The 14,799-nt window shown below is 40.1% G+C and overlaps 2 protein-coding genes across 7 annotated transcripts in view; both read left to right on the top strand.

Annotated features, from left to right (window-relative positions):
• The window catches only part of prex2 (phosphatidylinositol-3,4,5-trisphosphate-dependent Rac exchange factor 2), a 94,579-nt gene extending 91,781 nt beyond the window's left edge, over positions 1-2,798 (top strand). For all 4 annotated transcript variants that reach the window (XM_040043684.1, XM_040043682.1, XM_040043683.1 and 1 more), the window contains one exon: positions 2,176-2,798. In XM_040043684.1, the coding sequence (XP_039899618.1) occupies positions 2,176-2,221 (46 nt within the window). In that variant the 3' untranslated portion in view covers positions 2,222-2,798. The remainder of the gene's footprint in view (positions 1-2,175) is intronic.
• A 505-nt stretch (positions 2,799-3,303) lies between these two features.
• Positions 3,304-14,799, top strand: part of cunh8orf34 (chromosome unknown C8orf34 homolog) — a 79,319-nt gene continuing 67,823 nt past the window's right edge. For 2 of the 3 annotated variants that reach the window (XM_040043688.1, XM_040043687.1), the window contains exons 1-2: positions 3,304-3,909; positions 5,569-5,676. In XM_040043688.1, the coding sequence (XP_039899622.1) occupies positions 5,596-5,676 (81 nt within the window). In that variant the 5' untranslated portion in view covers positions 3,304-3,909; positions 5,569-5,595. The remainder of the gene's footprint in view (positions 3,910-5,568; positions 5,677-14,799) is intronic. The other variant, XM_040043689.1, reaches the window with a different exon arrangement.

The raw sequence follows: 14,799 nt of genomic DNA, 5'->3' as shown, positions 1-14,799 counted from the left end.
GGTCTGGAACCAAATGGTCATTTTAGGGATATTAGCAGAAAGATTCCTGTTGCTCAGTAGCTTTAACAGGAGGGCAAAGACTGCTCTAGCCATTTGGCTATGGCATATAGGTTTTGTGTGAGAGGCAGCCCTTTTGAACCTCTTAGTGAAATTGACAAATAAAATTTAGTGGCTGGATGATTAGTGTTGAGACACTGAGACATTGTGGTCATGCAGCAAAATTACTGCACTCCCTGCAGGCTTATGTCATAAGTGTTGCAGCATAAGTAGCTGCCACAACTGTGGGATATGCATGTATCCTCTGAGGGTCTTTACAAGATGGACTCTCATTCCTGCTGATCTGTAGATGGAAGGGTCTCTTACATTTTGCCCCGTAGTTACGTGTTGTTAACGCTCAAGTTGCGAGAAATTCACGTGATGTTGTGGAAAATATAACGAGACCGCGTTTTTACTGTGCAGAAATGATCTTTCAGGAGATGCAGATGTGAAGTGTAAAATATTAATGCATTTGTTATTAAAAAAATAAATAAAAAAGAATCCGGAGAAGAGACGAGCGCAAATGCTTCTCATATTCTCAGTTGGCAAAGAGAGTTTTCTTGATACCACCATTTAGATTGGGAACACAGTGCACACCTACACAATCAACAAGCAGCTAGGCTGTCTTCAAGACTTTTGTTAGAGGCAAAACAAAGAAGTGCAAACAAGACGGCCAGGTTCCCGTGCTCCGCTGTCCCTGACCTCCTTCAGGCGTTTTTAAAATGTTGAGACCTGAAGAATAGAGGGGTCCACTCCAACAAATTCATCATATCTCATGCTGCTCGGGTTTGATCTTGGATTACAAGTGACCTATCACGGACAAGAGCAAATCAAAGTGTTGCTTCAGCAATGTTTCTGTTCACCAAGGTGGCAGAAGAAACCATGCTTTGACTGGGAGAAGTATGGAAACTATTAGGACACTTTTTACATTTAATAATTTAACAAATGAATACGGATTTAACAGCTCATGGACTTATACATGAGTTACTGTTTATATATACCAGTACCACGGTTTAGGCAGTCTTATAGAAAAAACAAACTTCTCAATTACGTTTTTTTTTTTTACTCTTTCTGAGCTAAAATATGTCATCTTTACGGTAACATGGTAAAAAACACAAACTTTAAAACTCTCATGTTAGCTGTTTCCTACTCTTTGGAATTTTAGCCTTTTTGGCCGGTGAAAATCCCAAACAAAGACCGCATGACTACGACTGTGTTTGCTAGTTCACCTTACATGCATTAATGTAATAACGTGGTTAGCCTACTCAACGTAAATTACACATGAACAACATTAAGCTACTCACGCAGAGAAGAACGGCTGCTGCTGCCATCATCATCTGTCATCATTTCTGCTACACTGACTCTCCTCTTCGGGTTCTTGGGGGATGTTGCTAACTCCGGTTCTGATAACAGGCACCACACCTGCAGAAGATGTGCTCGGTCTTGCAGCAAGCTATCAAATACGGTGCATTTCTCAGCTTAAAAACCCCCCGCTATGCGTCGCCAGGCGTTTCATCAGATTCGAGGTGTTACCTCCTTTGCACAGTATCACCTTAAAGCACTTGTTGCAGGCTGCTGAGTTTGCATATTTTGCTGTGAAGTACAGCCAGACTTTGCTTCGCCTTGGGCATTTTTAATCTGTAGCTCTGCTCTAAAAGAAAGTACGTACCTGGGCCCGCCTACTACGCTTGCAAAGGTAAAATGATTGGCTAGAATCCAAAGTGTGTGACATGTCAGGGGGGAAAAAAGCACCGAAATAAAGCACCAAAATGTGCGCTGCTTTTCGGTCTGGTTAGTACCGTTTATGTCAGAACCGGTGCCATAATGGCACCGGATACCGGTACCCATCCCTATACATGAGTACTTTATATTATACATTACGATGTATAGAGGGCAGTCTTATCAAGTGTAACAAAGATACTGTGCATAGTTTATTTAGTACGTACAAGTTGTTTGCTTGTTTTTTACTCTCTTTGCATATTTAATATTGTTTTACTTGGTAATACAGAGCTATTACTGCATGCTTCCAGTACGCATCCTCATATCCGGTAACTCCAAACAAAGACCTGAAGCCTGAAGAATCATCGCTTTGGTTGAATGTAATTAAGCGTCATGTTGCATATGTGTTTCTCTGATCAGGTTGTACAAGCTGTGCCAGCCTCCACCCCCAGATGGTGATCCATAATGCATCACATCCAGGAAGAGGTCTTGGGGATCTTTTGAGTCAGCAACGCTTTCCCTCCACCAATAGCTTAATCTAATTAAAGAGAGTTATTGGGTTCATTTTACATGTCCAGAGTAGCTGCCTAAAGTGTAAATAGAATTTCTAAACCTTAGATTGTGTTTTAATACTTTACATTTTTCACTGTTGTATTTGATACATATTGTTGATTTGCTTTTTATTCTGTGATGCATCTGACAAGACAATGTGTCAGAGCGAAGGGAGCGAAATTAGCTTAATGAATGAACAAAATTAATCCCATCAGTTAAGTGTCTGCATGTTATTCTTCTTGTTTTTATGAGGGACATTTGCATTTCATGGTATTAGCTTTATTTGCATATGAAATAAATGATTAGAAGGATACTGGATGTAATTTGGCACAGTATTTGTTCAAATTAGCCAGTAATTTGTCAGCTTCTGTTCAGCTCTGACTTCAGTGCTTTGTCAGTTCCGTGCTGTTTAATCATATGACTGTGTGTGTGTTTCTTGAAAAGATGTTTATTCACTTGTTAATATGCACAGCATTTAGCAAAAAGAAAGGGAAAAACAAGGGGGAAACGTGTTAGAGTCATACTGTCTCACTGGGTTCAGATTGTTAGGCATGCACATGAAGATTTTTCAGTGATTTTTATCAGTATTAACATAAAACAGCATAGAGTTAGGAGCTATATTCTGTGTTCCTATATTTTTATATATATATTGACAATACTCAGGATTAAAACATGCTATCCATTGTAGAGTGGATGACTAGCTTGCTACTATGCAAAGGGTGATGTTTCCTACATAGACCTATGCCTCTGTATGATCAATGTAAAAATGAAGATGATTGGGGGTTTTCTGCATATTCCCTTCAAAATCCTACAAAATAATAATAATAATCCTGCCATGTATACAGTTTGTAAAATGTACATTAAAGCTGATTACAGGGGACACTTCTGTAGTTGATTTACTCCTGAAAATGACCATTTTTCCACCGGCCTTGTTGGTTGTGGTTGGTGTAGAAGGTACCCGCCTTTCCACAACTCTTTATTTAGGTGTGCATGCAGTTTTACTTATCAGTGTGCAGGTAATGTGGCCTAATTAAAGATACGAGGAGAGAAGTGCGCTTGTTTCCTTGTGGTAATTAGCAGAATGCGCAGTAACTGTGGTCAGTGCACGAATTTGTTGCCCAATTATCATGCTGAAGCGCGCGCACGCACACACCACAGTCTCGTTAAAGATAGTGCTAGGCAGTGCCCGGTGTATAAGTGGGAGTGGCCGTGGCGCGGTTAAAACTGGCAGCCAGTAAGCGGAAGATTTGTAATCCCTGTCACAGAGCCGCTGTGGCATTGGCTCATGCGGGGAAGCTACAGCCACAGAGTCAGTAAGGCGACAAGCTGGGGAAGGTCCCGGGCTGACTCTCCTCCAGGATGAGCCGGACTCAGAGTCACCCGCTCCGCACTTGACGCAAACCTGCCTGAACTTAACGTGGGTCGGTGCACATTTTCTACATTTCAATTCGCCGAGACGTCTCCTGAAGGACGAATGACAGCGCCTCACCTCATGATTTCATCCCGCTAAAAGCTCAACACAGCAGTTTCTCCATGGCGTCTCTTCAACAGTCAAGAATTCAGTCGTATCTGGAGAAGAATAAAATCGGACCCTTGTTTGAGGTGAGTGTACGAATGTGCATCCAACTCCGAAGTTATTGGCAGCCGGTTTAAAGGACCACCACTGCTGTGCACCGGACTGCGTTATTCGCTTTAATTTATAGTTTGTGCCAAATGGCGAGCGCGCGTTTGCGTGAACTGTCACTGGCTTATTACTGCATTATTACTCATGCGGCGTATAGTTTAAATCAGAAGGACTGGTTTCAAATAAAAACATTTATTTTCTTGCACTTCTACAGCCGATGTCTTCCCCCTGCGCTTCCCTTTAAACGACACTGCAAACCCTATAAAGCAATATCGGCTGCTCTGTCAGCCCTCACATCTCCAAGCTTACATCCTTCTGCTGGTGATTTGCATTTAAGAAGACTGGGATGTGGCATCCTCTCTGTGCCTTTTACAGTTTGGTGAAGTTGGGGGAAGCCAGTTGTAATTCAGACTGGACACAGTAGGCTTAGCTTTTACTACCGTATACGTTGTGCTACAGAGGACACAGCCAGCCTCTCTGCGTGTTTGTCACTGAAACCGTCTGTGTGTTCTTCATCGGGGGTTAGAGCTACAGTAAGAAACCCAGGGGGTTAGGAAAAGCATGACTTCATCCCTTGTTTGCTCCTGGATTAATTGCTGAAAGCAGGTCTGCACGGGTGTGAGACATAATCAGATTTATTAGAAGTAGCTTTTCTCTGAGGTGCAGAAGTCTGATTTCAAGAATCACTTATCACCATGAGAAGAAGGCAAGGATACAGAGGGATGGCTGTATACGTGAACTGACTCTATATGTGTGCTTCACAAATGTGCTGACGCTTCACTTTTCCCCAGCTGCATGTGTGGAAGCAGCAAACGCACAGAGCTTGAAGTGCATGGATTACAGGAGCTGCTGTGGCTTGTTTCAGCACCGTGGACAGTGAATCAAGCCTAACATGCATTTCACCAGCGTAGAAGAGAGAAAATCTTCCTACCAGGCTCAAAACCGCTCAGTTGAAAGGCCTCTGTAATCTCTGATTGTTTGTCTTTGCTCCCTCCATATTCCTCTTCCACCTGTCCCCCCCCTCCCCACCCGTCCCTGCCGCCTGTCTGTGATTTCTTTTTCATTCCTTGCTCCGTGCTCAATTAAATTGTGTTTCCTTCATGTGACGATTGAAGGCGATTAAAGCCAAGGAAGTGCTCGGCGCGCTGATCAAAAATGCATTTGTTGCAAACATCTGTGATGAGACTTTATAGTGAGCCATTCACATCCAGAGTTGTCTCCCAAAGTTATCAAACAGACTTGTTATTCTGAGTTACAGAGACGGGGATCGTTGGCGAGGTGTTCACAGCAAATAGGCTGCGAATGGCGTGTTGTGAGGCTGCATTGTGTCGTGTAGATTTTCTGGGGAAACTGCCAGGAGGGAGAAAGAGGTGTAGTAAGAGGGGGACATTGAAAACTCTCCTGGCTCTGTCGCTCCCCTCATGAGAAAAATGATGTAGCTGCTACCCTGCTGCTGCGCTTGAAAACCCTTGACCATTTCATTGTTGTCCTAAAGAAAATCCATCCGTGTGCTTTCAGTTGTGAAGAAACAAGTTCTTTTTTTTATATTTTATTGGACAAGTCCTGAAGAGAGGTTTGAATTCTCGCTGTAATTTCTTTTCTTTTTTTTTTTTCCCTTTTTTTTTTTTTTGGATCAGATGTAGAACATTGATACAGGTGAAGGAATGATACAGCTGTTCTGTGCTGCTCAGACCAAAAAAGGGGCTCGCTGGAAGCTTGATATCCAAACAATACAACACCTACAGGTAAAATGAATTTATAAATGTACTTGTAATTAAGGTACTACAAGAGCACAGTGTGGACAGTTATGGCAAAGTGAACTACAAAAACAAAATGTAGTGATACTATTACAGTATAATGGTCTTGTATTACAGAGATTCATTATAAACAAGAAGCCATCATGATCACAAACACTTTAAAACTTGCCCTGTTAAATTACAATAATGTGCTGCCAGCTAGAATTGCCTACACCAAAGTGCTGCTTTTATAATATGCATTTTATAATCTGCAGCACTCTTACTGTGAAAGATATTACACTACCACACTATATAATAGAGGTTTTAGTCTCTAATACTGCCAGCTGTAAGGTTGCCATTTTACTCTTTCTTTTTTAATCTCCATAAATAGTTTTGTACAAAAATATATTAAAGTGTCATAGAGCTACAGTCATTGGACACTATTATTATTTAAGATGGGTACACTGTAGTTATGAAGGGATGGACATGCTCACTAACCATCCTCATGTAGGCTGTGGTGTTTAAATGATGCTCAATTGGTACAAAGTGTGTAAACAAAATATCCCCTACACCATTACACCTGTCTGTGCCTTTGAAACAAGGCAGGATGGCTTCATCCTTTCAAATAGCGACCTCAGTTTGCTATTTTCAGCTGACAGGAGTGTTGCGTGGTGTGGTCTTCTGCTGCTGTAACCCATCTGCCACAAGGTTCAATATGTTGTGCAGTAGATCCAGAGTTTCTGAAGTAGACCACTATGTCTGGCACCAATAAACATGTCACATTCAAATCACTTTTCTTCCCCATTCTGATGCTCAGTTTGAACTTCAGCAGGTCGTCTCAGCCATGTCTACATGATTAAATGCACTTAGTTGGTGACGTGTGATTGGCCAATTAAAGCGTTAATAAGAAGTTTAACAGGTGTGACTAACAAAGTGGGCATTGAGTGTAAAACCACTAACCAGGTTCTCAAGCTACATGTTGCTGGCTATGAGGTTAGTTTTTATTGTTTTTGAACTATGCCCATTTGGATGTAACCACTGTGATATCACCTGTTGGTTTGTGGGACCCTGTTTTGAAGGTGAAGGGGACAGTTATCAGTACGAGCTGTCAGGCTACATTAGCAAAGCAAGAGGAATTCTATGGGTGCAGTGCACATAAACAGACATCTCCTAATGACATAAAATGCTAGCAGGCTTAGTGATCAAGCAACAGAATGGGACAGTTTGGAGAGAGAATGTACTTTGAAAAGGCACCGACACCACAAACACGACTGAGAGATCTAGTTCTTTGAGTTGATGAGAAGTAGCAAAAAATTGTAGCGGGCTTTAAAGTGGTTTCTTTCCTCGGTGAGGTTTAACGTGGCTGACTTGCTTGTGGAACCAGCCTCAAAGGGCCACTAAAGGAACTGCAGTCTTCTGCACTCGGGCCCTTGACTATGACAAGATAGCAAGCTTAAAAACATGGTATTCATTTCACTGCACTGTCACAGGAACACTGATGAATACTTGAATACTAGCCACAGGTAATTAATCTCTGTTGTGGTGGCTCGTTGCTAGCTAAACTTCAACACTGTTCTCAGATACACAAACAGTGGAAAGTGGATCACACATCCACACAAAAAAAGTCCAAACGCAGCATAACCGTCACAACACCACTAAATTAATGATGATTGAACTTAAACACTTGTATTCCCAGGAGTCTTTTAGCTCATTAGTGCAGAAATTCTGTGTAGCGGTAGTACTCTGTAGAGACTTTCTTTAGCGAACGATCTAATTCGTACAGAAAATATAAATGGATTGTCTCCTTCAGCTTTTACATAACTCCTCATAGTAAAGGCCGCCCTTTGTTTGCTGAAGGATCTGCCAAAATATATTTATTGAAGAGCCTTTCCGAACGCAAGTGTACAAGTTTGTTATGGAAATAAAAGACGTCCTTTGTCTCCATTAAGAGTCCTCTTACAATATTGGCTATGTATGTTTAAGTCCTCCCTCCCTCCTTGAACTCTCCGATCTGTACCAATCTACCCTTGGCTTTCATGTTGCATAAAAATCCAACTTCAGCTTAATTTTTTTCCTCCTAAGGCAAAGCGCCATCACTCCTTCCTCATACCCAGCTGCAGTCTTAAACAGTGTGAGTAGAAGCGAGGGTTCATTTACTCGCCCTGATGAGACACAGCTTATGATTTGCCAGAGAATCGATCTCCCACCCCACCCCACTAATGAAATGGTTGCTTTGCAGAGATAGCAAGCTGAGTCAACACAGACATAATATTCTTCCAAAACAGTGAAGCAGCCTCTCATAATAACTGAAGTAATTGCTCTCTAACGTATTGTAAAGTGTTTTGGTAAATTGATATTCTTTTCAAACACCTGCCCTTTTCCAATGCCTTAGCAGTTTCACTGCAATGTGACAAATCCCAGTCAGTGTTAGGCATTAAAGCAAGCTGAAGGTCACATGCTCAGGTTTCGTTGTTATACTCGGTATGATACTCCATTGTAAATGCCACTTTTTAAAACTATAAAAGCCCCCCTTTCCTGACATTTGTCAACACACAGGGCTCATTAATTGAATGAAATAATGGGTCTAATTCTTTAATCTTTGCTTTATCGGAGGAGGATCTGCAGGATCTACCGGCAAGCTTCTGACATTTAAACTCGTGTAACACAGTTGGTGTAAAATGGTGCATTCTTTGCCTTTATCAGCAGACGGTGTAAAAAACCCGCTCTCATATTCCTCCCCGCTGTGATCTGTCAATCATGTCTTAGCCGATATAATGGTTCTGTTGGAACTGTGAACTGATGGATCATGTAAATGTTGCCTGGATCAAAAAAACGTCACAGCATTGAACTGGAAACTGGTGTAACAGTCAGATGTTGAAATACAGCGCTGCTCTGTGAAGCAATTGGGGTCTGACTTTTTCTCCTTTTTGACTTTAATAAGCTTGAATACAAGTTTGACATGAATTGAGTATTTGTTATAGTTTAGAGGCTGCTGTGATTGCTCGGCGATATTAATGAAGTTAACTAATGATGTAGACTGTATTTAAAGTGATTTACATACATATTTAATTAAATTGAACAGGTCTGGATTGTTCACAGCAGTGTTTAGAAACTTGTAAATGAAAAATACTGTTGCTTCTAAAATATCGGTGCAACACGAATGCATATAATTTTGTTTGTGTATGTATTGATCAGGTTCAATTAGTTCTACACAGTGAGAATGACAGATTTGAAATCGATGACTGGGGAAACTTTGTTTGAGCCAATGCTTTGGGTCGAGGTGTAGGAATTTAAACGAGTAGGCTGCTCAGTTTCTACTTATTGGTGTTTCTGCTTCGAGTGAAGTTAAATGACTTTGCTTCTCCCTCAAGATTTCTCTGAGTGAACTGTTTATCCGTTCACGTAGAAAAGCTCCACTCCAACTTGCTCAGCTGTGTAGTTCTGCTAATGTGCTGCATCCAGGGTTTAAGAAGTCCAGCCCTGCAGTGCTGTTAAGAGGTCAGGTAGGGCTGGGAAACACGTATATGCACAGACACACACACCACCTGACCTATTGATCCACTTCCTTTGGAGATAATTTACTGGACTCTGTGTGATTGAGTGTTTTGCAGCTTATTTTCACCAACATTATTACCAACATCCCTCATCTTTCTGTCTCAGTGAAACTTTAATATTTCTTGTTGGCCATAAACATACACCTAAACTTAATAAATATGTGTTCACTGTGTCAGACCTGCATTTACTGTGATTTCTTCCCATTTCAAGATTATCTACACTGTATAGGAAAACCAAATGGCAGAACTCAGGTAGATAATTACTGTTATAACATGTTAAATGTTCTGCTTAATTGCAGGTAAATTAAAGTGCTGGACACTTTAGAGCATATTATTTATGTTATTGTCCAAAATTGAGCCACTACAAACCTGGAGTCCTGTCGCGCCCACCAGGGGCGGAGCGTGGGGGTGGCTTACTGGGCTTAAGCCCGGGTTGTTTTGTCAGAAGCCCGGGGTATTTTGGAGTGTAATTTTTTCATAGTTAGATGTCTGGCTGACAACTGTATAAAACAAAAAGTACACACAATATTCGAAGCACATAGTGCACACTGTGGGAATTTACGACTGTGCGTGAATCCCCCCTGATATTGGTATGATCCGAGCTCAGGCACTAAGCGACTGAGCGAGGGGGCGGGGCAGCTGCTACCTGTGTGTGCGCTGTTGGAGAAACGGAGCCAGCCATACTAAGGAGAGCTTAAGTTTGACCAGGTACCAAAGCAAATCATTCGTACTGTACAAATAATGTAAATATGACGGTGCATCACGAAAGATTGATATTAAACTGATCACTTGACCCATATTACGTTACTTGCTCTTCAAGTGAATCAACAAATGGCGAAATGAAAAGCCGAACAAATGCTATTTTTTTTAGAGTCTTAGCTTACGTGTGTTTATTTCATATTTTCAGTTCTTACCCTCCCCGACTAAATCGGTTTCAGTTATGTACTGAAATATAAGAATGGACATTAGAGGGTTCTTTCAAAGAAAAAACTCAGGTAAATGTTATTTTATATATTATGCTTTGTATGTTGTTCAGTATATTTCTATGCAAAACAAGAGGGATTTGAGTACACAGCAGGATATTCACATTTGTAACCAGATATTTACATACACTTTAGGGAGAAAACATTTTTACTGTACAACATCAATTTAGAGTAAACTTTTGTTTTAGAAAAATATTGAAATATCTTTTGAATTAGTTAAATGTCAGAATAAAGAGAGACAGAGCTGTCTGTTTTTTATCACTTTCATCAAATGTAGGAGTACATGTACACTAAGTTTATTGTTAATTAATAAGAAAACTCCAGACGATTCCATTCTGAGCTGAAGAAGCTTCTGATAGGTTAGTAGAGTCCATGTGAGTAAATTGGTGGCACAGCTGTGGATGCATATAAGGCAAAACACAGAGCCTGTTTCTTTGAAATGGGAAAATCAAGAGATGTCAACCAAAACACCAGGAAAAGAACTGTGGAGCTCCATAAGTGTGGCTCAATTTTGAATACAATTTGGTGCCATTTACAATTAAGAAATACAGATAGTTTCTCACTTTACTCTTAAAGTTAACAAATATGGTTTTTATATTTATCAATCTAAAGAAATAAACATTTAGTCTGATTTGATGTTACAATTAAAAAAGTGTTTGTGTTTTGATCTGAAGAGTACATAAATATCTGGTTTCAACTGTATATTTGATGATTGTCAGCACAAAGAGGGAGAGAGAGGAGAATGAGGACAGAACAGAGATGAACAAGAGCAGGTGAGACAGACATGTTAGTCAAATGGTTATTTACCAAAAGTATCACCGTATCATAGGTCCTCATGTATCTCGTACCTAGTGTTTCTTTTTAGGTTTGCTATTTTTCAAATTCTACATTTATTAAGCTTGAACATTTATTAGGCTTGTTTGCACAACAAGGCTAAATAATTATATAAACTTTTCTCAATCTAAATATTGTACTTTGGTAGAATTAAAAAATAAGTGTAGTGCAGGTCTATGATGATTTTTAGTGCTATCATCTAGTTCTGATTCTGGTTCTGTCTTGGTTAAATCCTAAGTAGTGATGAGTTTGAACTGTTGTAGTCCTGTTTTAATTCCGGATCGTTCGGGTCTGTTGAATGGGGTTAGTCCCTGTGTCTGATACAGCCCGACTGTTCTGCCTTGCTGCTTAATTAAAAAACTAGTTAGGTGTCCTGATGTTGATATATATTTTTCCCTATGAAGTCATCTTTTGAAAAACTCAAAACAGAGCCTAGTAATCTTTAAGTCATTTCACCCCCCCAAAAAAAAAAAAAAAATATGCAACACCCTTTAGGGCTAAGCCCCGGGTGTTTCAAATGTCTGGCTCCGCCTCTGGCGCCCACTTTAGACACTGAAACAATGAAACAGTGCAAATTCACACAATACAAACAAATACTCTGAAATAAGACTTAATAAAATGCTTAATAGTTAAAGACCTAAAATATTGAATTGATTCATGTTAATTGAGAGCCATCAGTCAAAAAGTAAAAAAGTCACATAAAATTTGATAAATTACAATATTAATTTACATTGCTTGATCTCAATTACTTTGAGCATTTGACTTTACAATGGAACTAGGACTGTGAGATGTAACCCAAACCTCTTTATCCTCAAAGTCGATGTGTTAAAAGCAAAAAAAAAAAAAAAAAAAAATAGGCAAGCATAAAGATTTGTTTGACAAGGGCCAAATTGCAATGACTAGATGAATGGATCAGGGTATCTTCAAAACTGCAGCTCTTGTGGGGTGTTCCTGGTCTCCGGTGGTCGGTATCTTAAACTGGTCCAAGGACGGAGCAGTGATGGATGGCCAAGACTCGTTGATGCATGTGGGGACCAAAGGCTAAGGCTGAGTTGTTCAATGCAACAGATGAACTACTTTAGCTCAAATTGGTTAGAAAGGTGTCAGAAAACACAGTGCATCACAGTTTAATGCGTGTGGGACTACTTGGTATTTGAGTTGACGTAAGTCATAATTTGCAAAGTACAGTTTTCTGGTCCATGTCATACTTTTCATAACCAAACAGCATCCGTCCTACAGAGGTAGAACTTTTGTCTCACCTTCACTCGCCATGCTGATATCCATGTTTCTGCCTGCATCCATTTCTTGTAAGACTGCAAGCTGTCATTCAAATGATTAGAAAATGCCATTAACAGTATATTTTGTAAAATCATTAAATTAACTATAAATTAGAACATAGAAGAACATCAGTCTTATTTTTTAGGAATGTGTATCATAGGTCAGTCAGATCAGGATTTAATATAATTGATATTCTTTGAACTTGGATTGCTGTCTGATTTCTTTTCTTTCAACTTATTTTTTCCCTTTCAACAGGAAATAAGGTCAGTATTTTCTGCACTGTAACAACGAGAGGACGGGACTTGAACAGAGAACACAGGGGAGGCTTAGTAAATGTCCAAAGTCTATATTTTTAGTCAAAAATAAGCAGTGATCATAGGAACAAGGAAGGCAGCAAAGTAAACAGTCCAAGTAGGGAGCAGGCAAAAGGCAAATCCATAAAACAGCCCAAAAAGGTCATACACAAGAAAATCAATGACTAAACATGAGAAATAACAAGAACACTAGAAAACAAGAAAAACTAAGAAATGCCTGGAAATCTTGACATGGTGAAAGTAAGACGATCTGACAGGGAACATACAGGAACAGCACATCCTGCAGTGAGCAGCTCACTGATGGGAGATGGGTGAGTAATTGGCAAATAGGGAACAGGTGTTTGGGGGGCGGGGGGACTAATCAGGATGTGGCAGACAGGAGGGAGAGGGTACCGTCAAATAATCCAAAAAATGACCTCCTACCTCCTTTTCTAATCACTTTGAGCGAGAACGTCATGGGGTTAAGCAAATTTGTGAAGAAAAATTCAAAAGGACTTTCGGTGCTCAGAGAATCTGACTAGACTCCTTAATCCTTTATCATCCAAGTATCATACAGGTCACCTGGATGTGTTTTGTAATTTTGGCTGTAAAATTACAAAATAATTCTCATCTTTCAGGGACAATTTTAATTTTCTCTTTAGATTAAAATTGTCGAGGAGTCAGATCATGTGACGAGCACATGGTAAAATCCAGGTGGAGCTGACTTTTTTACAGCAAATTTCTTCTATTCTTTCCCAAAGCTGTTTGCATTTCATCTCTAGCACAAATGATAACAGCGTTACGGTCATTTAACGAGCACTTGTAAAATAGGCCAGTGTGACATATTGAAACTACAATATACAGAAGACGGACTACAAAACATAAATGTTACTTCATCCATTACAGTGTTGTTTCATCTAGGTCGAATAAACAAGAACATCGACAAAAATGTATCATTAATGACAAAGGGTGTAACTTTAAAGAAAACACATAGCTTAAAAGATTAAATATATCTTATTTCCTTGTGTTTCCTGCTGGAAAGTGATCCAATTTAACTCCTTTTCTTCTCTTTATTTTGGATTTCTGTAACTTCACTGAAACCTCTCCGTCCATCACTTAGCCAAACTGACCTGAAGCAAAAATTAATGAATGATCATCCTAAAGACTGGTGATGCAACAGTGGGCATTACTAAATATTTAGCATTAATTATCAAAAACACTCTGTATATCATATTGCATACGGTCCAGTATGAGAAGTGAGTCGCTTTGATCATAAATCCAGATAAGCTCGTTACCTTACATCTTCAAGACTAAGTATAGCTTCGGGTTTTCTACGCTTGCTCTTTTGGTTGTAGTTTCAGCCATTTGTATGCACACATGTTGGTGGGTTATTACAGCATGCAGACACAGATCTGCTCACTTTGAATCCTTTTAAGCAAATGTGTAGGCTTGGTAAATACCTGTCAATTAGGAATAAAATGATTTCCTTTGGTAATTTATTACGACACCGTGAGAAAATTGAAACAAAGCCTTTTTTCCCTTTTGATGTCTGGCTGGTAGGGTAAGTGATTCATTTACAAATGAACAGCATCAAAATTCAGGGGAGAGAAGGTTAGGATTGGTTAAATTGCATCATAATGTGCCAGAGAAAGTGCTGCAGCATCCGTATCAATTAGACGTTATCTTTTTCTTCAAACTCTGTGATGGTCTTGAGTTTGGTAACTTGGTGTGACAGATGTGTGGTCATGCACGGGTTAACACGGCTTCCCCTCAGGCACAGTTAGAGTAATTACCGCGAGACAGGCGGCTCAACACACGGCCCAAGGCCAGGTTGGTCCTGAGGGAGTGCAGGATGGGGACAAAGAGGGAAGGTAAAGCATTTCTGTGGTATCTGGAAGATCGAGCAGGGACACGATGATTGAAGTCCAAAATGAGGAAGACTTAAAGCGTGCAGTGTTAGGCAGGGGGAAGGAGTATCCTTGTATTTGTAAGAAGACAGGAAACAATCAGGAGAGAGAGAGAGTACAGTGGCTCTGGTGCATGCTAATAAAGATATCACGTCCATTTCCAGCCCGCTGATCCTGGGGGCTTACTGATGTGTGAAGCTGATAGTCATGCTGGTGGTGTAGGAGAGCTGATCATGTGATACAAAGAGCCTTGACAGTTGCCCTCTGTTTGTTCAGCTGGTGA

The sequence above is a fragment of the Simochromis diagramma genome, unplaced genomic scaffold (genome assembly GCF_900408965.1).
Source record: "Simochromis diagramma unplaced genomic scaffold, fSimDia1.1 OVJJ01000602.1, whole genome shotgun sequence".
Taxonomy (NCBI): Eukaryota; Metazoa; Chordata; class Actinopteri; order Cichliformes; family Cichlidae; genus Simochromis; species Simochromis diagramma.
The sequence above is the reverse complement of the archived record's forward strand: the minus strand, read 5'-3'. Positions and strand labels throughout refer to the sequence as shown.